This window comes from Giraffa tippelskirchi, chromosome 13 (assembly GCF_054371585.1).
Source record: "Giraffa tippelskirchi isolate mGirTip1 chromosome 13, T2T-mGirTip1v1.2.pri, whole genome shotgun sequence".
In the NCBI taxonomy this organism is placed as follows: domain Eukaryota; kingdom Metazoa; phylum Chordata; class Mammalia; order Artiodactyla; family Giraffidae; genus Giraffa; species Giraffa tippelskirchi.
In genome coordinates this window covers 411,918-433,659 of record NC_137287.1, presented here as the reverse complement: position 1 = coordinate 433,659, position 21,742 = coordinate 411,918, and the positions used below count along the sequence as shown (strand labels likewise).

General features: G+C 59.0%; 2 protein-coding genes and 2 long non-coding RNA genes across 15 annotated transcripts in view; 1 reads left to right on the top strand and 3 right to left on the bottom strand.

The window, feature by feature from the left end:
• Positions 1 to 1,388: 1,388 nt before the first annotated feature.
• The window catches only part of PRKAR1B (protein kinase cAMP-dependent type I regulatory subunit beta), an 80,081-nt gene continuing 59,727 nt past the window's right edge, over positions 1,389 to 21,742 (top strand). For 5 of the 12 annotated variants that reach the window (XM_081552373.1, XM_081552368.1, XM_081552367.1 and 2 more), the window contains exons 1-3: positions 8,310 to 8,605; positions 8,724 to 8,918; positions 20,979 to 21,149. In XM_081552373.1, coding sequence (XP_081408499.1) covers positions 8,742 to 8,918; positions 20,979 to 21,149 — 348 coding nt within the window. In that variant the 5' untranslated portion in view covers positions 8,310 to 8,605; positions 8,724 to 8,741. Of the gene's footprint in view, positions 1,407 to 7,848; positions 8,054 to 8,309; positions 8,606 to 8,723; positions 8,923 to 20,978; positions 21,150 to 21,742 lie in introns of those variants that run through there. The other 7 variants (XM_081552376.1, XM_081552365.1, XM_081552374.1 and 4 more) reach the window with 6 other exon arrangements.
• Positions 2,762 to 8,930, bottom strand: LOC145531035 (uncharacterized). The gene is made up of 2 exons (XM_081552379.1): positions 8,600 to 8,930; positions 2,762 to 3,520 (listed from the first exon to the last, which is right to left on the bottom strand). Exon 2 carries the CDS (start codon positions 3,516 to 3,518, stop codon positions 3,144 to 3,146), a length of 375 nt encoding a protein of 124 aa, XP_081408505.1. The 5' UTR covers positions 3,519 to 3,520; positions 8,600 to 8,930; the 3' UTR covers positions 2,762 to 3,143.
• On the bottom strand, positions 4,229 to 8,224 carry LOC145531036 (uncharacterized). Its single transcript, XR_014072132.1, has 3 exons — positions 7,018 to 8,224; positions 6,222 to 6,296; positions 4,229 to 5,585 (listed from the first exon to the last, which is right to left on the bottom strand). It is a non-coding gene; the product is annotated as an uncharacterized LOC145531036 (long non-coding RNA).
• Positions 10,299 to 16,324, bottom strand: LOC145531037 (uncharacterized). The gene is made up of 2 exons (XR_014072133.1): positions 15,193 to 16,324; positions 10,299 to 10,870 (listed from the first exon to the last, which is right to left on the bottom strand). It is a non-coding gene; the product is annotated as an uncharacterized LOC145531037 (long non-coding RNA).

The following is a 21,742-nucleotide window of genomic DNA, read 5'->3' as shown; positions in this document are numbered from 1 at the left end:
CAGGGGAGCCAGGCTCCGACACCGTGATCTCGGACTTCTGGCTTCCAGAACGTTGAGATAAATTTCTCTTGTTTAAGCTGCCAGGTTTACAGTGCTGTGTTTCCGCAGCCACAGGAACAGATATGGGGAGGGGGCCTGACACCGTTCCACCCCGCGGCCGGAGCCAGGGCATCCAGGGGGAGCAGGGTCCTCTGGGTCCCAGTGGGGGACGCGAGGGAGGGCTTGAGGCGGGAGGGTTTCGCTAGGAGGTTTCTGTTGGTAGGAGACTGCTCTGGCTGTTGGAGAATGGGTTGGAAGGAAGCCAGGCAGACGCCACGTGAGGCTGCCGGGAAGGCCTGGGCTGTGGTCGAGATGAGAGCGTCAGCACTGAAGTGAGGGTGCTGGGATCCCCTGCTCCGTAGGTGGGGCAGACTCACTCTCCCAGCTACTTCCCCGCCCAGTTACAACTGAACACCTTGCAGCTAGTTCAGCGGACAACGGGGAAAGGATCTGAGGCTGAAAAGAAGGGGGCAAGCTGACCACGTTGGAGGAACAGCTGTGGGGTGACCCCGGGGTTTCTCTTCTGGCTTCCAGGTTCCTGGAACAGGCGCTAGAGGGGGCTGTAACCCAGACCTGCCGGCAGGCCATGGGAGCTGTAGCTCGGCCACTGCCAGAGGACAGATCGCTGCCTCAGCATCTGTTCTCAGTGGCCCGGTGCCTGCGGGGCCTTGAACTGGCAGGAGCCTCTGCAGTGCGTGCCCTAGATGACAGCCCGCAAAGTCACCAGTAAACTGAAGTTCCTAATGTGACCTCCCCCCAATGCCAAATGAAAATCATAGAACTGGAAAATACAGTAGCCATAATAGCCACTGTAGCCTTCCCAGTCTACACCAAGCTCCTCGGCCTTCACCCCTCACGCTGATTAACCTGCCACCCAGTAGACCAAGACCCAAGCCGGCAAGACCAGGCTGGCCCGACCCGGGCCTGCAGGAGACGTGAGGGTCACAGAAAACACTCGAGGACACGAAAGGGCACGACCACCATGCCTCACCGAACACAGGTCCGCAGCAGCCAGCAGATCGGGACCCAGCCGGGACCCGGACCCCGGCCCTGGCCAGCTTCCCTTCAGTTCCCCAAGGCCCGGCCCGGCCCCGGCCCCGCCCCGGCCCCGGCCGCGCCCCGGCCCCGGCCCCGGCCCCGGCCCCGCCCCGGCCCCGGCCCCGGCCCCGCCCCCGGCCGTGTCCATCACTGGACTGGAGAAGGAATGGCACCTCACTCCAGTACTCTTTTGCCTGGAGAATCCCATGGATGGAGGAGCCTGGCAGGCTTCAGTCCATGGGGTCGCTAAGAGTCGGACACGACTGAGTGACTTCACTTTCACTTTTCTCTTTCATGCACTGGAGAAGGAAATGGCAACCCACTCCAGTGTTCTTGCCTGGAGAATCCCAGGGACGGCAGAGCCTGGTGGGCTGCCGTCTATGGGGTCGCACAGAGTCGGACACGACTGAAGCGACTTAGCAGCAGCAGCATCACTGGACATGGTGATCACGGTCCACTACTGGATGGACATGGTAACAAAGTGGAGATGACAGGAAAGAATCAGGAAATTCACGGATAAAGCAGTAGAATCTGCTCAGTCTAAGCAACAGAGAGAGAATAGACTGAAAAAGAAGAGGCACAGAGCCTCCGATCTGCAGGACAATCATTTTATCAGCAGAACAAGAGGAGGGAGCATGTGGGCTGCAAAGTGTTGCAAGGAATAATGGCTGAAAACTTTCTGAATTTGGTGACAGACAAACCCATAGATACAACAGACTAACAAAGCCCTATGTAGGCTAGTGTGTAGTGTTAGTTGCTCAGTCTTGTCCGACTCTGACCCCATGGATGTAACCCCCCACGCTCCTGTGTCCATGGAATTCTCCAGGCAAGAATACTGGAGTGGGTAGCTCTTCCCTTCTCCAGGGGATCTTCCTGACCCAGGGGTTGAACCCGAGTCTCCTGCACTGCAGGCGGATTCTTTACCGTCTGAGCCACCAGGGAAGAGCTGAGCCCTCTAAAAATCCATACCAAGACACATCATAATTAAATCTCTGAAAACAAATGACAGAAAAAAAAATGTGAAAACAGAGAGAGATGCTGCGTTGCCTCGAGAGGGATGTGAGTGTGAATGAGAGATTTGTCAGAAATCACAGTGGCCAGAAGGAAGTGGCACGTTTTTTAACGTCTGATGGTTGCAGCAAAACAGGGTACTCTGCACGTGGCAGAAGTGAGGGGTGGAGGGAGGATTCTGCGCCACACAACGTGGTGGAACGTCGGTGCCCGTGGACTGGTAACTGCATGTGTACGCGGGAGTGTGTAGAGCGGCCGTTTAGAGAAGTCGACAGTGCTGCACTCAGCGCGCCATCCAGTGGGATTCTGCCAGATATCCAGGCACCCCACACTGTGGCACGAGAGAGGACAAGCGCCACTTGAGCACTAATTATCAGTAGTTACTTCAGATGTGAATGGCGTGTACACACCAGTGAGAAGACAAAGATTCGCAGGAGGAATAAAAACCCATGACGCAACTTTATGTAGTCTGTCATACGCTGACATGCTCTTCAAACATGGTAACGTGGGGAGGCTGAAAGAGAAAGGATGGGAAAAGATCTATCACGTAAACATGCTTTTTGAAAAAGTAGAATGATGACTATCAGCCAAGGTAGACATCAGAGCAAGGGGAATTTCCAGGGGAAAAACAGGTCGATTGTATAACAATAAAAGGACCCGTCCACCAGGCAGATATATAGCAATCGCAAATGTTTATGACTCAGACAGATCTTTAAGATACACAAAGCAAACACTGGCAGAGCTGAACTGAGAGGGACAGACCCCCCAGATTCAGGTGAGGACCTCAGCTCCCACTCTTCACAGCTGCTGGAACTACTGGACATTCTGAAGGAACACAGAACACTGTCGATCAGAGGGATCAGCGGACATTCACGGCACCCTCCACCCAGTAGGCGCGGGGCGCACACTGTTCACAGGCGCCCAGAGACACTCCGGGACAGGCCGTGTGTATCCTGGGCCGTGAAACAGACCTCGACAGACGTAGAGGAAGTGAAGTCAGAGCATGAAAATCAGTAACAGAAAGACAGACTCCAGGTGTGGACATTAACTCAGTTCTACTCAGAAATAAAGAGGAAGAACTGTTGATACAGGCAGAAACTCGGGTGCATCTCTGGGCAGTGTGCTGAGTAAAAGACAATCATGACGAGGCACTGACTGCGTGATTCCCTGTAAACAGCAGTCCTGAGATGACAGTTGCGGGAGTGGAGGACCCGGGAGTGGTCTCCAGGGCTGCGGGATGGGCTGGGTGTGACCGCACGGGCGTGGCGAGGGAGCCTCCCATAGTGATGGTGCCCCGAGCGTCCTGATTGAGGTGGTGGCTCTGTGAGCACTTGTGGGGAGGTCCAGCCTCCTGTGCCCTGTCCCCAGACATCCTTCCAGACTGAAGAAACGGGCAGCAGGACAGAGGGACCGGTGCTTAGACAGGCCATGCCTAGAAAGGAGAGAAAACGTGAAACGGGAACAGGAAGCTACGTAAAAGAAAGAGACGTGGATGGCAGAAGCAGAAATGCTCGCATCAGGTTAGCAGACATTTGGAAGGATGTGGAGAAATTAGGACCCTGAGTCTCAGTGGTGGGAATGTAAGACAGTGCAGCCACTGAGGAACCCTGTGGTTCCTGAAAAAATTAAACAGGATTAGCAAGTAACCCACCAATTCCACACGCGGGTGCAGAAGGGAAGGGGGGGGACGGAGGGGAGGGGAGGGCTCTTGGGCCTGCCCCCCTTGTTCACAGCGGCCAGAAGGTGAGCCTGGGATGGGTGGTGGGTATACACCACCCGAGGCATATGTGTGTGCTTTGGCCGTGGAGCAGCGCCGACCCCGGCTGGTGTGGATGATCCGCAGCCACGCTCCACGCAGCAAGAGGAGCCCCCACGCGGGGCCGTGAGTCTGTGTCCCGCTTCCCTGAGGCTGGCGCGGTGGCTGGGGGCTGGGCATCCTAGCTGCCAGAGGCTGTCCCGATGCGATAGGTGGTGAGCCCAGTTGGCAAGTTTGGGATCGGGGGGTGGCTGCTCGAGGAAGAGGAAGAAAGCAAACGTCTCCTTTTTCCCAGCTGGTTCCCGCCCTCGGTCCGGCCGGACGAGGGGAAACACTTTAAATCAGGTTGCAGTTTTGACTGTTTCATAGGACGCTTAAAGTGACTGAGTTGACACTGGGTTTATATCTTAACATAACGGTAGAACTTTGAAATTCTCTACGTTTGAGCTGAAATGTGATGGAACTGCCCCAGTTGTATAGGCAGGAGTCGGGAAGGAACCTCTTCCTCCGATGTATTTCAAAGACCGGCCAGGGTAGGAAGGACTGACTCCAGGCCTGTTCCAGGGGCCCTGGTCAGTGTCCCGGTGACGAACCTCGAGAACTACCATTTCGCCAGCGCAGTAAACCGCCGCGAGCCGGTGCGCTCGGTCGGTCTGTTCATTAGCTCCTCCGGCAGGTTCTCCTGGGACGCTCGGGGTTCCGGCGTCCACAGCAGCCCCTCCTCACAAAGCTGAGGGCAGGAAGCCTGTGGACGGCGGGGATGAAGAGGAAGGACCCCACCGGGCACAGATGGGGGGAGATGGGGCCGGGGCTCGGGGCACTGGGGGCAGGCGACCCTTGCTGCCCACAGGCGTCGCTGCCTTTGTCTGCAGACGTGGGAGTCACCACAAATGCAGGGTCACGCTCCCTGATCATCTCGCGTCAGTGGGTCAAGAGTCCAGCGGGGCTCGGGTGTGTCCCCTGCAGGCAACCCTCAAGGCCTGAGCTGGTCCTCCGCTGGGGGCCCGGCGCCTTGGGTGGCCTGCTGCCTCTCCCCCGCAGCCGAGCTCCAGGCCGGGTCCCTCCCCGGGCTCCTCTTCTGCACCCGCACAGGCCCTGACGCCTCTGCTCTGTGCAGGGGGCTTAGCTTGCCCCGCCCCTGCCCCGCCAGGAGGGACGTGGCTGGATGAGCTGTAGCGGGTAGCCTTTCGGTCACTGGACTGACCGCCTGCTTCTTGCTCATCCCAGCAGGTCCCTTTGGCTCCTCCATCAGCAGGTGCCGGGAGCCACGCCCACCTCCATATCCACAGGCGGGAGATTGGAGGGTCTTCCAGGGGAAGCCCTCGTGGCCCCCATGCTGTTGCTGGTTGGGAAGCAGGAGCCACCTAGGAGTCTGCCTGCTGAGCCCAGCTGAGCAACCCCGGGTGGGGGGACGGTGCTGAGACCTCCCTCACCTGGGCAGGTACCCACATCTGTCTCCTTGCCCCTCGGGGTCTAAAAGACAAGGCACACAGCCTCCATGCTCCTCGGAGGTGGGGTGGGGTGGGGGGCTCGGCAGAGCAGGGGTCAGAGAAGGGGCAGGTTCGGCAATCGGCCTCTGGCACGCTTTGCACGGAGCCAGGGCTGCGGGAGACCCCGGCGGCACCCTCAAGGGCCCTAGATGGCCTGCAGGTGTGATGGTCCCAGGCAGGGAGGGTTCCTCACAGAAGCAACGTCCCTGTTGAATCCTGGTGGGTGAACTGGACTTGGCACCGCCAGGAGTCTGGGGCGGGGGAGGGGGTGGTCAGAAAATAAGGTGGTTTTGAAGCTGGACCTTTGCAAGACTTGGAGACTCAGGCTCTAGGGTGGGGTGAGGACCCCGGGCTGTGGCTCGTGCAGCCCTTCTTTGGGGAAAGCAGGATGGCTGCACTGGGGGGCCCTTCCCTGTGGGTGGAGGGGACACACAGACCTGCACGACTTGTGGGGGTGTTTGCCCGATGACATGATCCCCGCCTCACGTCTTCAGGACACCCAGGCAACCAGGGCTTGTCACTGTCCAGCCCAGCGAGGTAAGGACCTTGACCCAGCTGTGCGTGGCAACACTGGTCCACACTGCTCCCTGACCCTGCTCCAGGAGGGCCATCCCTGCTGTCCCCACATGAGGCTACTGGCCACCCATGGTCTAGTCGGGTTCCCTGATGGACCCTGTGCTCACCCCCCATCTCGGGGGAAAGGGGGTGGATCGTGTAGTTCAGGGTGGAGTCACTTGGATCAGCTGCAAAGAACCACTGTGCCATCAATGGGAACATTAACTGGGCTGCCCTGGTGGCTCAGCAATAAAGTGCAGGAGATGTGGGTTCTATCCCTGGGTTGGGAAGATCCCTTGAGGGGGAAGTGGCAACCCACTCTGTATTCTTGCCTGGAGAATCCCACGGACAGAGGGGCCTGGCGGCTACAGTCCATGTGGTCGCAAAAGTTGGACACGATTTAGCCTCTAAATAAGAGCAACAACGACTGGTCGGTGCCACCCGGTTCTGGACACGGGGAGGCCGGCCCTGGTGTGAGGGCCCCTGGCTCCCTGCCTTGAAGCGGTGAGTGCCTGGATGAATGGGAAGCATTTCCCTTTCACCCAAGCGGCTGACACAGGGGGCTGGGGCGCCAGGAGAAATGAGGGGGCTTGCCAGCAGGTTGGACTGCAGGCAGGAGGCCTGGCCCTGCACTGCTGCCAGTGGGGAGGTTCTTAGGGGGGCCCACCTGCAGGCCCTGGATGTGGGGGCCCCTGAGATAGGTGCTCGAGGGGCCTGGAAGGGTCTGCAGGGGGGAGGTTGGTGGGAGCTGCCCCTTGATGGTGTGAGGATGGGGCTCATTCAGTCCCAGCTGAGAGGGGCTGGGGAGCAAGGTTCTAGTGGGCTGGGCACCCAGCGCCAGCCACTGCACCTGACCCATCCTGGTCTGCCAGACACGGTCCAGGGGACTCTCTGCCAGGGCAAAGCGTCCGGCAAGATAAGGCTGTGTGTGTGTGTGGGGGGGGTACTGGAGTCCGAAGGCCGTCCTCAGAGAGGGTCCCCCTCCCGTGGACCGTGCAGGGGGAGGGCCCCGCACAGATCTAGGGAGCACCCAGGAGACCCTGAGAACAGAAGCCTGCCCGGAGCGTACGCCTCCCCCCAGGAGTCTGTCAGGTGAAACCTGGACCCTGTTTTTGTCATCCTCCTCACCAGGCCACCCTCCTCCGTCCGTGGGATTCTCCAGGCAAGAATACTGGAGTGGACTGCGTGCCCTCCTCCAGGCGATCTTGCCGACCCAGGGATCGAACCAGCGTCTGTTAGATCTCCTGCATTGGCAGGAGGGTTCTTAAGCACTAGCGCCATCTGGGAAGCCTCCAGGTAAAGAGTGGGGACCCCAACTGCCTGAAATGACATTTCTGCCACTACCCAGGCAGAATGGGGGCAAAATGTGATGGTGGTGGTGGTGGTTTAGTCGCTAAGTCGTGTCTGACTCATGCGACCCCCTGGCAGGAGTCCCGCCCGGCCCCTCTGTCCATGGGATTCTCCAGGCAAGGACACTGGAGTGGGTTGCTATTTCTTTCTCCAAAACGTGCTGTTAGGCAACTGGAAAACATGGGTGACCAGCTTCCTTTGCTGCCAGCCTGGCTGGTGGCTTAGGGGCTGTCCTGGCCTCTGACTTCTGGGAGCCCTGGGCTGGGGGAAGAATTTAGGGTGACCCTAGGATGACCCCCCCCGGGGTATCTGGGTGAAGCTGGTGCCCCTAACCAGTGGCCACCAGTGCAGGTCCTGTGGCCCAGAGGTGACACCCAGGTGTGAAGGTTGGGAGGGCCCCCACCATCACCCCCAAGGCCCCAGGGGGCTGCCACCAGCCAGGTGGGCAATCTGGGTAATCGAGTCTCCAGTGGGGCTGGAGGTGTGAGGCAGGCCGTGGGGGCGGTCGTAGTCCTCCCGGCAGCGCAGCAGCTCACTGATGTGTGTCGGGTCTGTCAAACGTGAGGCTCTCAGCCTGCACGTCTGGGGCGGGGGTGAGGAGGCGGGGCCGGGGGGGGGCGGGGGGGGCAGGGGTAGTTTGTCCGGGCGGGAGATCTGGGCGGCGGGGAGAGGGGGTTGGGGGTGGGCCAGCAGGAGGGTGGACCGCGCGGCGCGGGGGCGGGCGGAGGGCGGCGCCGCTGCAGTGCGGGACCGCTCGCCCGCTGTGCCCGCGTCCCCGCTCAGCCGCCTCGGGCCTCGGGCGCCGCGCATCCAGGTACGCGGGGCTGGGGAGGGTCAGCGGTGGAGCCCTCGGCCGCCCGGAGGCCCCGGGAAGCCTGGGCCCTTGGGGAGCCCCCGCCTGCTTAGCCCGACACGGGCCGGAGCCCCGCGGTGGTCCAGGCGCGGGGCCGGGGGCGCGGGGGCCGGGGTTGCCGAGCTGTGTGCAGCGCGGGCCGGCAGGCCGGGTTCTGGGCGTGTTCCGAGCTGTCATTGTGACCTGGCCGAGCGCGAGCCGGACGGGCGGCCCTGCCATTGTTCTCCGGGTTCGTCTTCCCGGGAGGCCCGGCTCCGGCTCCGGCTCCCGGCTTCGTTCCTTTCCCGTTTCCGTTCCTTTTCCTGCGGATCGTGTAACCGCGCCCCCCGCCCCCATCATCTCCCCGGGAGCTCGCGGGAGGCCCTCCAGCCGGGAAGGTCCCGAGAGGGGAGGGATGGTCGCACGTGAGACCCCTTACTGGCCGGCTGCGCACACAGGCCGGCGGCCCCGCTTCCCCGCTTCCCCCCGGGCCCTGGCGGGCCCCTCTGCGCCCCCGCGAGCATCTACCTAGAGGTGAGCTTTGCCTCGAGGACGAGAGGCCTCTGGCAGGACAGACGTCCTGGTCGCCAGGCCGGATCGGGCCCCGGCGCGTGCTGGACGCGGGCGGCCCGCGGACTCGCCTCTCCCGCAGGACGCGCCGCGCGTCGTCATGGCCGCTCCGGGGGCGCAGCAGCTGGATGAGGACGACGGCCTGCGGACCTGCGAGCTCTACGTGCAGAGGCGCGGCATCCAGCAGGTGCTCAAGGACTGCATCGTGCAGCTCTGCGTGGCCAAGCCCGAGCGCCCCATGCGGTTCCTGCGCGAGCACTTCGAGAGGCTGGAGAAGGTCAGTGGCTGCGCGCCTGGTCCCCACGGGCAGGGGTGTCGGGGCCGCCCCGCCTCCCTCCCACCCCAGCCTGCTCAGCATGGGGCGGACGCCGCCCTCTGCAGCCCCTAGCAGGCCGGGCGGCTTCACGTCCCATAGGACCGGCTCTTCTCCCGCGGCTCAGGCTTTCAGGGGGCCCCCCCGGAAGGCTTGGGGTCGTTTGGGAAGTGGTGGCTGTGACTGTCACTTGTGGGGTCACCAGCAGTTCTTAACTCAGGGGCCCATCAGAGATGCGCTCTGCACTAGGGTGAAAGCCAGCCGCTGATGGGGAGTGTGGTGGAGCCGCAGAGGTCAGCCTGAAGAGGGTCCGCAGTCCTGAGACCCGGCGGGGGCCCTCAGACATGTGTCTGCCCACCCCGCTCCCTCCTAGCCTGCATGACTCCCTCACTCCTGCTGGTTCCTGGTGTGGGCAGGAGCCCCCAGAGGACCCCTGAGCAGCTTTCCTCATCCCCCTCATCCCCCCCACCTTCCCCCTCATCCCGTCTCTTATCCTTCATCCCCCGTCTCTTCCCCCTCATCCCGTGTCTTCCCCTTCATCCCCCTCATCCCCCGTCTCTTCCCCCTCATCCCCCGTCTCTTCCCCCTCATCCCGTGTCTTCCCCCTCATCCCCCTCATCCCTCGTCTCTTCCCCCTCATCCCGTCTCTTCCCCCTCATCCCGTCTCTTCCCCCTCATCCCCCTCATCCCCCGTCTCTTCCCCCTCATCCTGTCTCTTCCCCCTCATCCCCCTCGTCCCCCGTCTCTTCCCCCTCATCCCCCGTCTCTTCCCCCTCATCCCGTGTCTTCCCCCTCATCCCCCTCATCCCCCGTCTCTTCCCCTTCATCCCGTCTCTTCCCCCTCATCCCCCTCATCCCCCGTCTCTTCCCCCTCGTCCCCCGTCTCTTCCCCCTCATCCCCCGTCTCTTCCCCCTCATCCCGTGTCTTCCCCCTCATCCCCCTCATCCCCCGTCTCTTCCCCCTCGTCCCCTGTCTCTTCCCCTTCATCCCCCGTCTCTTCCCCCTCATCCCGTGTCTTCCCCCTCATCCCCCCTCGTCCCCCGTCTCTTCCCCCTCATCCCCCCCTTGTCTTCCGTCTCTTCCCCCTCATCCCCCCCTCGTCCCCTGTCTCTTCCCCCCTCATCCCCCCCTCATCCCCTGTCTCATCCCCCCCACCCCTCCAGGTACTCTCTCTGGGGTCACCCCAGGCTCCTCCTCGTGGGCTTTGTGTCGGGACCTGTCTGACACTGCCCGTCCCTCTTGGGGACTGAACGGGATCCCAGTTGAGGACCAGCTCTGTTTTAAGCACCTCTATGTCCCCGAGCCCCGCAGTATTTTACTTCTGCCCCGGTGGACACAGAGCCTTTACCCAGAGGGATGATTTATTTCTTCCCTTTGAAACAACCCGTTAAAGCACATTTTAAGTAATACCTGCCTTTTAAAGAAAACCTGGAAAGTTCAGAAGTGGAAAGAAGAAGTAGAAGTCATCTGGAGTCCTTTCCACCTGTCCCTACCCCCACTTATTGTGGTTTTAAAACACAGTTGGAATCATGTTATGGATGCAGTTTTATGTTGTGTATTTATTATACATTCCTCGTAGTCCTCACTGTAAATGATTGTGTAATGTTGTGTGGAGAAGATTCACCAAAGTTTTCTCAACATTTTCCTCATGAATGGACAATTGTTTCCAGTTGTTTTTTTTTTAATTTGAAAAGTAATGCCACACGAACATATTCATACATAGATTATTTTTTTCTTTCTTTCTGCATGTAGCATTGTTTAGAGGTGGAATTACTGAAATTCCAGGTGGACTTACTGGGTTACAGAGATCTTGTTGGCGTGGTCAGGGTCTCTCCAAAGGGAGCATCAATTCAAGACCCACCAGCAGATGGTGTGGTTGTGGCCACCCACCCTAGCCAGCTTTAGCCGTGTTTGCCTGCATGCGCATGCGTGCGTGCAAAGTTGCTTAGTCGAGTCCAACTCTTTTCGACCCCATAGACTGTAGCCCACCAGGCTCCTCGGTGCAAAGGATTCTCCAGGCAGGAACACTGGAGTGGGTGCCATGCCCTCCTCCACGGCTCTGGCCGCTTTTCAGTTGATAGCTGAACATGGTCATGTGGCTTCCATCTGCTTTTTTTTGGTTCCTTTCGAGAGTGCTGTGTCAGAGAGGCGCCGGTGCCCAGAGCACAGGGGTAGGGGCGTGCCGGTTTTCTTGCTCGTGTGAGAGTCAGGCGCTGACGGTGCGTCTTGACTTGCTCACAACGACCCCAGCCAGGTGACACGTCCCATGGGATGTGAGCTCTCAGCAGGATGGAGGCAGGCAGCCCGCGTGGAGGCCAGAGGCAGGATCCAGCCAGACCTGAGGCCTCAGAGTGAGACCTGAGCAGGGGGTCCCGGCGGGGTCCTCTTGCCCCAGGGACATCTGCAGTGGCCGGAGACACTTGGGATTGTTACACCTGGCGAGAGGGGGTGCTGCTGTCCCCGGGGGCAGTGGACGCGGAGTGAGGCTCAGGGGGCCTTCCCGGTCCTGCTGGGCGGTTGGGCTGGGGTGAGGAGCGAGGCCTGGCCCGTGACTCCTAGGCCTGGCCCGAGTCCCGTGTGAAGGGCTGCCTCTTGCCAAGAAGGGGGCGGTGGGAAGAGGCCGGGTTGGACAGAAAGACGAGAGAAATGCCTTGGAGGGTCTGAGTCATCAAAGAGGCTGTGGGTCTGGAGCTTGTGGGGGAGAGGCCGGCGCGGGCACAGAGGTTTAGGAGGATTAATTGATGGTTCTTGCCTGGAGGGGCAGTTTCTTACCTGCCTTTGACAGGTGAGGACTGAGGTTTGGAAAAGGCGGGTGACCTGAAGGCCGGGGTTCCAGGCTTCGGCTGATTGGGTGGAGTCTCTGAAATTGCCTGCGAGCTTTTATAAGCGGGTACGTTTTACTGGGGAGAGTCCCCGGGATTTGCAGTGGACACTCAGGTGGACCCGAGATCCCCAAACGCGGAGCACCCTGAGGTGTCCTCAAACCCACGGGTGTCTCACTCCCTGCTGCTCCTGCGGACCAGGGTGACCGGGGCAGGAGAGGCTCTTGCTGTGGGGCCTGGTCCCGGGCCCCTCTCCCCGCAGGAGGCCGGCCGGCCGGTGGCCTGGGGAGGAACGCGCTTCTCCCCCCGTGTGGCGAGCAGGAAGCATGTGTCCGTGGCTTTGATAAGCTCGGAGGCGGCAGCTGCCCACACAGCCTGCCAGGGACGGCCTAGGTCCTGGGGTGCTGCCCTGGCCGGGGTGCGGTGCCTGGCGCCCAGGCCTCGGTGAGGGAGCCGGTGAGGAGGTGGACTTACTCCCCGACGGACGCTTGAGGGGGCAGAATAGTCCATATCCCCTGGCAAAGCACAGCCTCGGAGCCGCGCCGGGATTCGGTGGGTTTAGATGGAGTCGCGCCTGTGTGCCCACCCGACGTTTCCCCCAGGACTTCCTTGCTTGCAGGACGCGCTTACATACAGATGTGGATAATCGTGTATGTGTGCATTTTTTGTTTGATTTTTCCTTTTTTTTTTTTTCCGACTTATCATTTATTTATTTCCGGCTGTGCCGTCTTTGTTTTGTGCGTGGGCTTCCGGCGGGGGCGGCGGGCAGGCTGGTCTCCAGCGCGGCGCGCAGGGCCCTGGGCGTCTCCCCGCGGCACGAAGACCGTTTCCCGGTCAGGGATGGAACGCACGTCCCCCGCACCGGCGGGAGGATCCCTCACCACCGGCCGCCGCCGCGGAAGCCCCTGGTGTCTTCCTTCCTGGCGGCGCTGTTTATTGTGGTGAAGCCGCGGGACGGGGAGCTTCCCATCCGGCGCTCTGCCGCGAGCCCTCCGCGGCTTCGGGCGCCCTCCTGCCCCGGGTCCGCATGAGCAGCGCGCCAGTGGCTTCCGGGGCTGTTCACTTCTCCATCCTGTGGCTGTGTCCTTGTTCTACTTCCTTCCCATCATTTCGTGTTTGGTGGCTTTCAGTTTTGTTTTGTTTTTTCCTCCAGAAAGCACCTTTATGCCGAGGAAATGATTTCAGAGAAATACGCAGGTTTTAGCAGGCTTATCAGGAAGGACTGGGGGCCGAGCGCTCCCGGAGGGCCGGGTCAGCCTGTGGTCGGAGCCCTTGCTGACGCTCCTCTGTGCTGCCTTCTGGCCCTGGACGCCTGCTCCGGCAGCCCCGTCTCCTGATCCTGGGGCTGTGGTGGCTTCCCTCTGGTCCGTTGGTCAAACACCCGCTGACCCGGGCTCTCTCTGTGCCTTTAATGAGACGAGCAAGTCACACCGGGTTTCCCTTGTGATGGGTGGGCACTGCTTCGGGAGAGCCATGCGGTGGCTTCTATGGAAGTGAATTCTGTCCGGGCGCAGAAGGCCATTCCTGACGAGGGCCGTGGTCTGCGCTGGGCGTCCGAGGCGTCTGGTGACTCCGTGGGGAGGCTCACCCTGTGTTTCCTGGTGGCCAGCGCTGTGTGTGGCGGACAGAGGTGTCCATCCACTGGTCTGGTGTTGACCTCCCGAGGGTCTTGGAGGGGCCGTCCACCCCCTGGCACATTGATGCTCCGAGCTCTCCCTTGCCAGGCGGCCACCGGGGAAAGCGGGGGGGGGGGGGCGTCCACGTGCAGCCTGGGGGCTGACAGTGGGCTGCATCCGGTTGGGGGCGGCCAGGGCCCTTGTGGGGGAGCATGCTCTCCGTTGTGCAGAGTGGGGGGAGGCTGTGCATGCATGGGGACCAGAGGCGTGCTGGGAGTCTCTGTGCCTTCCTGTGATGTTTGATGTGAACCTGTGACTGCTTAAAAAAAAGACAAAGTCTCTGAAATTAAAAAGAAAAAGAAAGTGAGGCCCTCGTATCTTTGGCCCTAATGATTTCTCCCCTGCTCTGCTGAGACGTCTGCTTAGCTGCGTGGAGGGGTTCAGGGGAGGCAGATGTCAGGGGGCTGAGAAGATGGAATAAAGAGGGTGTGGAGACCAGTTAGAGGTCGGGGACAGGGGCTGGGTCAGGTCCCCAGGCTTCTGGGTGGGCGTGGGAGGGTCCTGGGCCTTGTTAGCACCAGACAGCTGGCCCCAAGGTCTGGTGGAAGGCGGTGGAGGCAGCGGGCTTTGGGGGAGGCTGAGGGTGGGGTGCAGGTGTGTCTGGCAGCGCAGCGGGTGGCCATGTGCCCGGGCTGAGACGGGCCTCAGAGCACCAGTGGGTCAAGGGAGCGACCAGCAGCCCTGATCCATCATTACTGACCAGAGCCCACAGTTCACCTGAAGGGTCCCTCATGGCGCACGTGCTGTGGGTTTAGACAGACACGTGGAGTGTCTCCATCGTCACAGCGTCACGCAGAGTCGCCACGGCCCTAGAGACCCCTGTGCCCCACCTGTCCACCCCCCTCCCCCAGCCCCGGTGGCCCACTCCTTTCCCCGTCTCCACGGTTTCCAGGTCACGTAGTCAGAGCCACACAGCGTGTAGTCTTCTCAGACCGGCTTCTTGCACTTAGTGATTCGCACCGAAGCGTTCTCCGGGTCTTCTCATGACTTTAATAGCCCATTTCTTTTTATTATCTAATAATATTCTATTGTCGGGATGGACCCCAGTTTATTTACTCATCACCAGCTGAATGACTGGCTGTTTCCAAGTTTTAGCAATTGTGACGAAAGCTGCTATAAACGTCTGTATGTGGGATTTTATGTGATGTAGGTTTATCTTGTTTGATAAACACCAGGAGTGCAGTTGCTGTGTTGCATGGAGACAGACACCAGAGTGTCTTCCAGAGTGGCTGCCCCGTTTTGCCTCCAGGCACCTGCGGCCATGGCCGAGGGCTCCCGTTGCTCTGTACCCTTGCCAGCATTTGGTGTCGTCAGGGTCCTGGATGCGGGTCATCCCTGCAGGCCTGCAGTGGTAGCTCATTGCTGCTTCAGTTTATGTTTCCCAGATGACATGTGAGGAGAAGCAGCTTTCCTATGCTTGGTTGCCATCGGCAGATCTTCCTTACGAGGGGTCTGTTCAGATCTTTGGCCTGTTTTCCATTCGGGTTTGTTTTCTTACTGTTGAATTTTAAGAGCTTTTTGTGGGGCTTCCTAGGTGGCGCTAGTGGTCAAGAACTAGCCAGCCAATGCCAGAGACTTAAGAGATTCCGGTTTGATCCCTGGGTCGGGAAGATCCCCGGGGGAGGAAATGGCAACCCACTCCAGTCTTCTTGCCTGGAGAATCCCATGGACGGAGGAGCCTGGTGGGCTGCAGTCCATGGGGTCGCAAAGAGTCGGACACAACTGAAGCAACTTAGCACGCATGCACAGAGCTCTTTGTACATTTTGCATACGAATCCTGTCTTAGATATATCTGTTTTGCAAATATTTTCTCCTAGTCCATGTCTTGTCTCTTCATTCTCTTGATTATATACAGCTTTTTTTCCTTTGGCCTCGCCATGTGATGTTCAGGATCTTAGTCCCCCGACCAGGGACAGAGCCCAGGCTCTGGTGTGAAAGCAGCCATGGAATTCCCTGGCTGTGTGTAATTCTGAACCCTGCTTTTCGGTGTTTTAAACCAAACTTTACATGATTACTAAATTTACTAAAAGTATGATTTAATGGTGCAGCGTATTCTATTATATAGACGTTTCTAACTTGATTTAAGCAATCTCTTATTGTTGTTGGTTGAAGTAAAAAATTTTTAAGCCCTGCAAGGACATTCTGGTACAGACACCTTGTTGATGCCTCTGACTGTTTCCTTAGGATGTGTTTTAAGAAATAGAATTATGAAGCTCAGAAGCACCCACTGATAATAAAGCCACTTCTCCCAAAGGTTTCACTCATTCATTCATTCAATCCGCCAGTTTTTACTGAGCACCTCTACGTGCCGGGCACTGTCCCGGGTGCTGAGGACGTACTGGGGAGCCCCCTGGGGAGCAGTGAGTCCCTGTGGGCGTGCGCGACGGCAGCCGTGAGGCAGGGAGGACATGGCGCCTGCCTCGTGTTGTCACTGAGCTCGCTTTCCTTTTCCGGTCTCTGTCTCTTGAGATCAGGATCGGGTTACATCAGAGACCCTAGAAAGATGTATGTGAGTCAGAACTGTAGAATTTGAGAATGAAGTACCCAGTGTGACTTGTTATCTCAAGGGACCCCAGGACGAGTTTGTCTTTTTCTCACTCAGAAACCAAGTTCTTTTACTGTAATCCAATCAAGTTACAAATTATTAATAAAAAGCCAGAAAAAAGAGAAGGAGCCAGAAGCCCCTGCATATGTTTGGAAATCAGCTTTTATCTGTTCATCAGTAAAAGAAGACTGTCATGGTAAAAAAGTTATGAAATATTTAGGCTGAGTGACAGTAACAGCATTACATATCAAAGCATGTGAAATTAGCAAAATTGGTACTTAGAGGAAAATGTATGGCCTCATTAAAAAAATAAGATAAATAAAAAATAAGATGAGAAATTAATGAGCTGTGTGTCTTAGTTTCCTCGGGTGCCATAGCAAATTGACAAGAAATTGGGCAGCTTAGAACAGGTATTTATTATCTCAGTTGTGGAAGCCAGAAACCCCAAATCAAGGCTTTGGCAAAGGTAGTTACTTCTGGGGGCTCTGATGGGGGTCCATCCTGGGTCTCTCCTGCTTCTCGGGGCTCCGACGGGGGGTCTGCCCTGGGCCTCCCCAATTTCTGGGGGCCACCCTTGACTGGCAGGCCCATCACCAGACGGTCCCCGCGTTCATCCCTGCATGTCTGTGTCCAGACTTCCTCCCGAAAGCATGCGTGCTGCTGGATCAGGGCCACTCCAACGCGGATGACCTCATCTTAACTTGATTGTTTCTGCGAACTTATTTCCAAATGAAGCCACACTCTGAAGTTCTTGATGGACATGAATTTTGAGGGACCCTTTTCAACCCACTGCCAGGTGCCACCGGAGAAGCCGGGAGGAGAGAAAGAAAGCAAGACGGAAACATGGAAAAATAATAAGGATAAAAGCAGAAGTTAATCTAGCAGAAATCGAAGAAATAGCAGCAGACAATAAAATCAGAGTCTGACTCTGAAGAGACGGGCGAAGCAAACATCCCAGAGGGCTGCCACATTGTGAGATGTACACACTGTGATTTGCCACACACGGGGGGAGGAGGAGGTCGAGGAGGAGGGTGGTGAGGGGTGGCCGCAGATCTGCCCCCTTTCCCTGGTTCAGCGCTGCTCATCTGAGTGGACTCAGAAGGCACCTCCTCCAGGAAGCCCTCCTTGACTCCTTGCTGAGGATGGTCTAAGAGCCTGCTATTGCTGGCACAGCTCCTTGTACATGGCTCTTTAGTGGTGCTCACCCGTCATCTTGCTGAGCCCTCTCACTGTCTCTGTCCTGTTCGAGCTCTGATAGTAACCTCCTTCATGACAGAACCACACCCTTTTCCCCTGTTGCATTTTGTGTATGAAGCCTCATATACAGAAGGTACCCAATAAATGATTGAAGCCCTATGTTTCTCTCCTTGCCCTGCGGCTGGGTGACCGGATGCCCTGGACAAGTCCCTTACCCTGGGACTCTCCTGTGGCGGGGGTGGGCGGTGTTCCTGCCCAGTGAGTAGGGGGCAGGGGGAGGGGTTCCGCTGTCCCAGGGTCCCAGGCGTGCAGGGTGTTGAGGGGTTGGCTCAGTTATGGAGCGTCTCCCTAGACCCTCCGTCATTGTCTCCCCTCAGGCTGGAAGCCTACACTTCACCCCCTTGTGTGGGAAAAACCCGATCAGAAGATGACCTGTGCACGCTGCGGTCCAGGGAGCCCCTGGCCCGGGGCAGGACAGATGGTCCCTGGAGCTGCCTCTGCATTAGGGGCAGATTCCGCAGCTTTTTGGAAAGGCCGTTCCCACACTCTGGTTATGAAGATGCCTTTGGCCTGGACTGCCTGTCCTGACCCTGAGTCCTCCACCATCCTGCAGCCCAGACAGCTCATCAGCCCGGAAATGGGAGACAGGAAGGGGAGCTCCGAGAGCCAGAGGGTTTCCTGGAACCTCCCGGGCTGGTGGGGGGAGGGGCTTGTCATCCAGGAATAACGGTCTGGCGTGGCAGAGCCCTGGGGGGCCATGGCTCTCGGGAACCCCCCGGGTCCTCTTAACCCCCACTAAAGTGGCTCCATGCTTTGAACCACCAGTATCCTGCTTCATCTGACCCTTTGCTGCCAAAGATGGAAAATCGTCTCTGTGCCCGGCCAGAGCTGCTTACTGGCCGGGTCCAAGAAAGTGAGGGCTGGACCTCAGCTTCCTGGAAGAAAACCAGCTTCTAGTGGCTTCCCTGGGGACACCCGGGTCCTCGCCGTGACCGTGGACCTGGGTCAGCCTCTGTCCACAGTGTTGTGGGCCACTCTCAAGGCCAGGTTGCTCCATTGTCTCGAAGTCGGTGTGTCCCAAACCCACTCAGGTTAACCAGATCGAAACCAAAACACAGAAAGTGGCAAGGGTGCCTGGGGATTGTGCTGCTGCTGGGAGCGTGGAACAGGGCGGCTGGTGGAGACAGTTTAGAGGTTCTTCACTGAGCTGAGCGTGATGCAGACAGCGCTGAGACACACACCCGCACACTCAGTGTCCACAGCAGCCTAGGGGTGGACCCAGCCCACGTCGACCAGCCACGAACAGGCCGCCGAGCTGTGATAGGATGGAGTCCGACTCAGCCACGGAAAGGAGGGGCGGGCTGGCACCTCAGCAACACATGTACCTTGGAGACCGTGGGAGAGGGAGGGGCCCAGCACGGATGGACACACACCGTGGGACTGCTCCTGTGAAACGTCCAGAAGGGGCGTGTCCATGGACACGGAAGGACACGAACCATGTGTCTCTGCTCCCGTGAAACGTCCAGAAGGGGAATATCCACAGACACGGCAGGTGGGCTAGTGGGTGCCAGGCCTGTGTGGAGGGTGCGGGGGCTGCCAGGTGTTTGGTGGTGATGAGATACCTGGATCTAGGTGCTAGTGATGTTTGTATAACGTTATGAATGCACTGAAGGCCACAGAACTGCACACTTTAAGACGACGGGCTGTTAATTTTGTTTTGAGTTTCACTTCAGTGGAAGAAAAGGCCCCTCATTTGCTCCATCACCTCTTGGCCCCTTGCTTCTGTGGGAAGCCTGGGGTCATTTCCTCCTGACCTTCTCCCACCTCTCTGCCCCGGGTCACCACCACCATGGAACCCAGTCACTTCTGCATGGCCTGACTCTGTGGACATCCTGCGGTGGCCGGGGGCCTCTGCTGACTCCTCTCTTCTGGGTGCTGGCAGAGCCCAGGGTCACTGTAGACGGTCTACACAGCAGTGTGGGGGCCTTTCCACAGTGTCGCTTCAGGATCCTACCGACTTGGTTCTGCCTGCACTACTGTTTTTCTTTTCGGCCACGTGGCTTGTGGGATCTTAGTTCCCCCGACCGGGGATCAGACCCGGGCCCTCAGCGGTGGGAGCGTGGAGTCCTAACCACTGGATCCCAGAAAATTCCCGTGTTCTTATCTTTAATAATTTCTAAGAGTAAAGGCCCAGAGTGTCTCACTTGAGATGCAGCTGACATTTCTAGTCACAATTCATGGTTTATAGGAACAGTCGGTGACATTTGTAATGATTTCTGTAAAAGTGGGACAGTCTTACCAACAGTTTTTTAAATTCATATTTGGATGCACTGTGTCTTCGCTGCTGCGTGTGGGCTCTCCCTGGTTGTGGCGTTGGGGGCGGCTCTCTAGTGGCGGCTTCTCATCGCAGAGCGCGGCCTCAGTAGTTGGAGTGCACGGGTTTAGTTGCCCCAAGGCTCGTGGGCTCGTCCCGAATCAGGGATTGAACCCATGTCCCCTGCGTTGGCAGGTGGGTTCTTCACCACTGGACCACCAGGGAAGCCCTTACCGACAATCTTAATGTTGAGCAGAATTAATGAAAATGATGTTTCCCTGGTGACTCTGTGGCAAAGAATCTGCCTGCCAATGCAGGAAACTTGGGTTTGATCCCTGGGTTGGAAAGATCCCCTGGAGAAGGAAATGGCAACCCACTCCAGTTTTCTTGCCTGGGAAATCCCATGGACAGAGGAGCCTGGCGGGCTACAATGCGGTGAGCTGTGAGAGAGTCACACACAACTTAGCGGCTGAACAGCAGCAGCAGATTTCTAGCGTGTTGGCATTCGTCTCTCACCCAGTAAACTGCAAACGGTGGTACATGACCCAGGGACTCCTGGCACCAGGGGGATGTTGATGCCGGTCTCAGGGAGGATGGGATGGCTGTCGCCATGGTAACAGAACAGTGGCGAGACGTGATCTTGGAAGGCAGTTCTGGAGCCGTTGGTGGTGGCTGGTGTATCTAGGGCTGTGCTTCGGGGAACCCTCTCTCCCACAAGCCACTGGGGCTGCTGCTCAGCCTTGGAGATGCTGGGTTTTGGATGAACACCACGTGCGTTAGCATGAGTAAAGCATCTGTCCTGCCCTGCCCTCTGGACCCCTGTGGATGCAGAGCTTGCACGGAGTCAGCCGTGCTGCTCAGCCTGTGCTGCTGTGACCGCCCCGGGCCGTGTGCCGGGAAGCCCCGTCCCCGCTCAGGGACCAGCGGGTCACCAGGTTGCTCTGGGGCTGTGGGGTTGGCCGTGGGAGACCTCCACGTCCCTTTGCACGTTTTGGATTTTGGGCCCTCTGTGTGTAAACCTGGTTTTTAAAAAGCAGTAGCTTTGGGGTCTGTCTCTGTGATTCACCCACCTCTCGTCTCCTGCATCTCGGGGGCAGAGCACAGGTACCGCTGCCCTCAGGGTGAAGCCTGGGGTCTGAGGGCGCCCCACGCGCTTGCTGGGGCCTTGGGTTGACTCGAATTTGGTTCCAGGACACGTTGCTCAAAGTGTGAATGAGCAGAGAGCCTCCTGGAGCCAGGGTGCTATGGCCGGCAGAGTTGTGGGCTGGGAGTCCTGGGGAGGGCGGGGGTCAGTGCGGGGCACCCCGAGGGCTCTGGAGGGTGCAGGGTGGGTGGTCCGGGACAGGAGCCCGGCCAGGGTGCGCTGGGTCCCTTGCCTTCCCGGGACCCCACGGCCTCCTGGGCGACTCTGGGTTCTGCCAGGACGGCCTCTCCTTCCACCCCCTCCCCGTTTACCCCATGCCCCCCAGGAAGAAAACAGACAGATCCTGGCTCAGCAGAAGTCGGCCTCGCAGTCGGACTTGCATGATGAGGACGTGTCTCCGTTGCCGCCCAATCCCGTGGTGAAGGCCCGGCACCGTCGCGGGGGCGTGAGCGCCGAGGTGTACACGGAGGAGGATGCGGTGTCCTACGTGCGGAAGGTGGGCCTGGCCCCGCCCGCGCCCCGCCCGCTCCCCGCCCACACTCGCCCGCGCCCCGCCCCGCCCCGCCCACACTCGCCCGCGCCCCGCCCCGCCCCGCCCCGCCCACGTCCCGGCGCTGCGCTGACCTCCCTGCTTCCGTGGGTCCTGTGGTCCCTGCTGGTCTGAGCCTGGCGCTGCACTTACCTGAGCTCCCGTGGGGCCTCTGCCGCCCGTGGTTCTTGACGCCGATAGGCTGGGGACAGGGTGGGTCACCCAGGTTGTGGAGTGTGGCGGGGAGGAGCCCCGGGTCTGTGGCCACGGTTTCCTGTCTTCCTGGCTTTACCCTGGAGGCTGGACCCCGACCTCAGAGCCTTCTGGAGGGAGCCCGCCCCAGCCTGGCCATCAGCCTCCCTTCCTCTCTGGCCGAGCAGGGCTCCGCTTTGCCTTGTCAGGGGCCTGCCTGGTGAGACAGCGCTCGTGGCCACGTGGCCCCCAAGGCCCCCTTGGACCTGTCAGTCCATCTTATGCATTTCTACAGCCAGCTTTGCTTTTTAAAAATTTTTTAAAAATTAGTTTCTGGCCATTAAAAATTTTTTTCAATCATGGGGAAA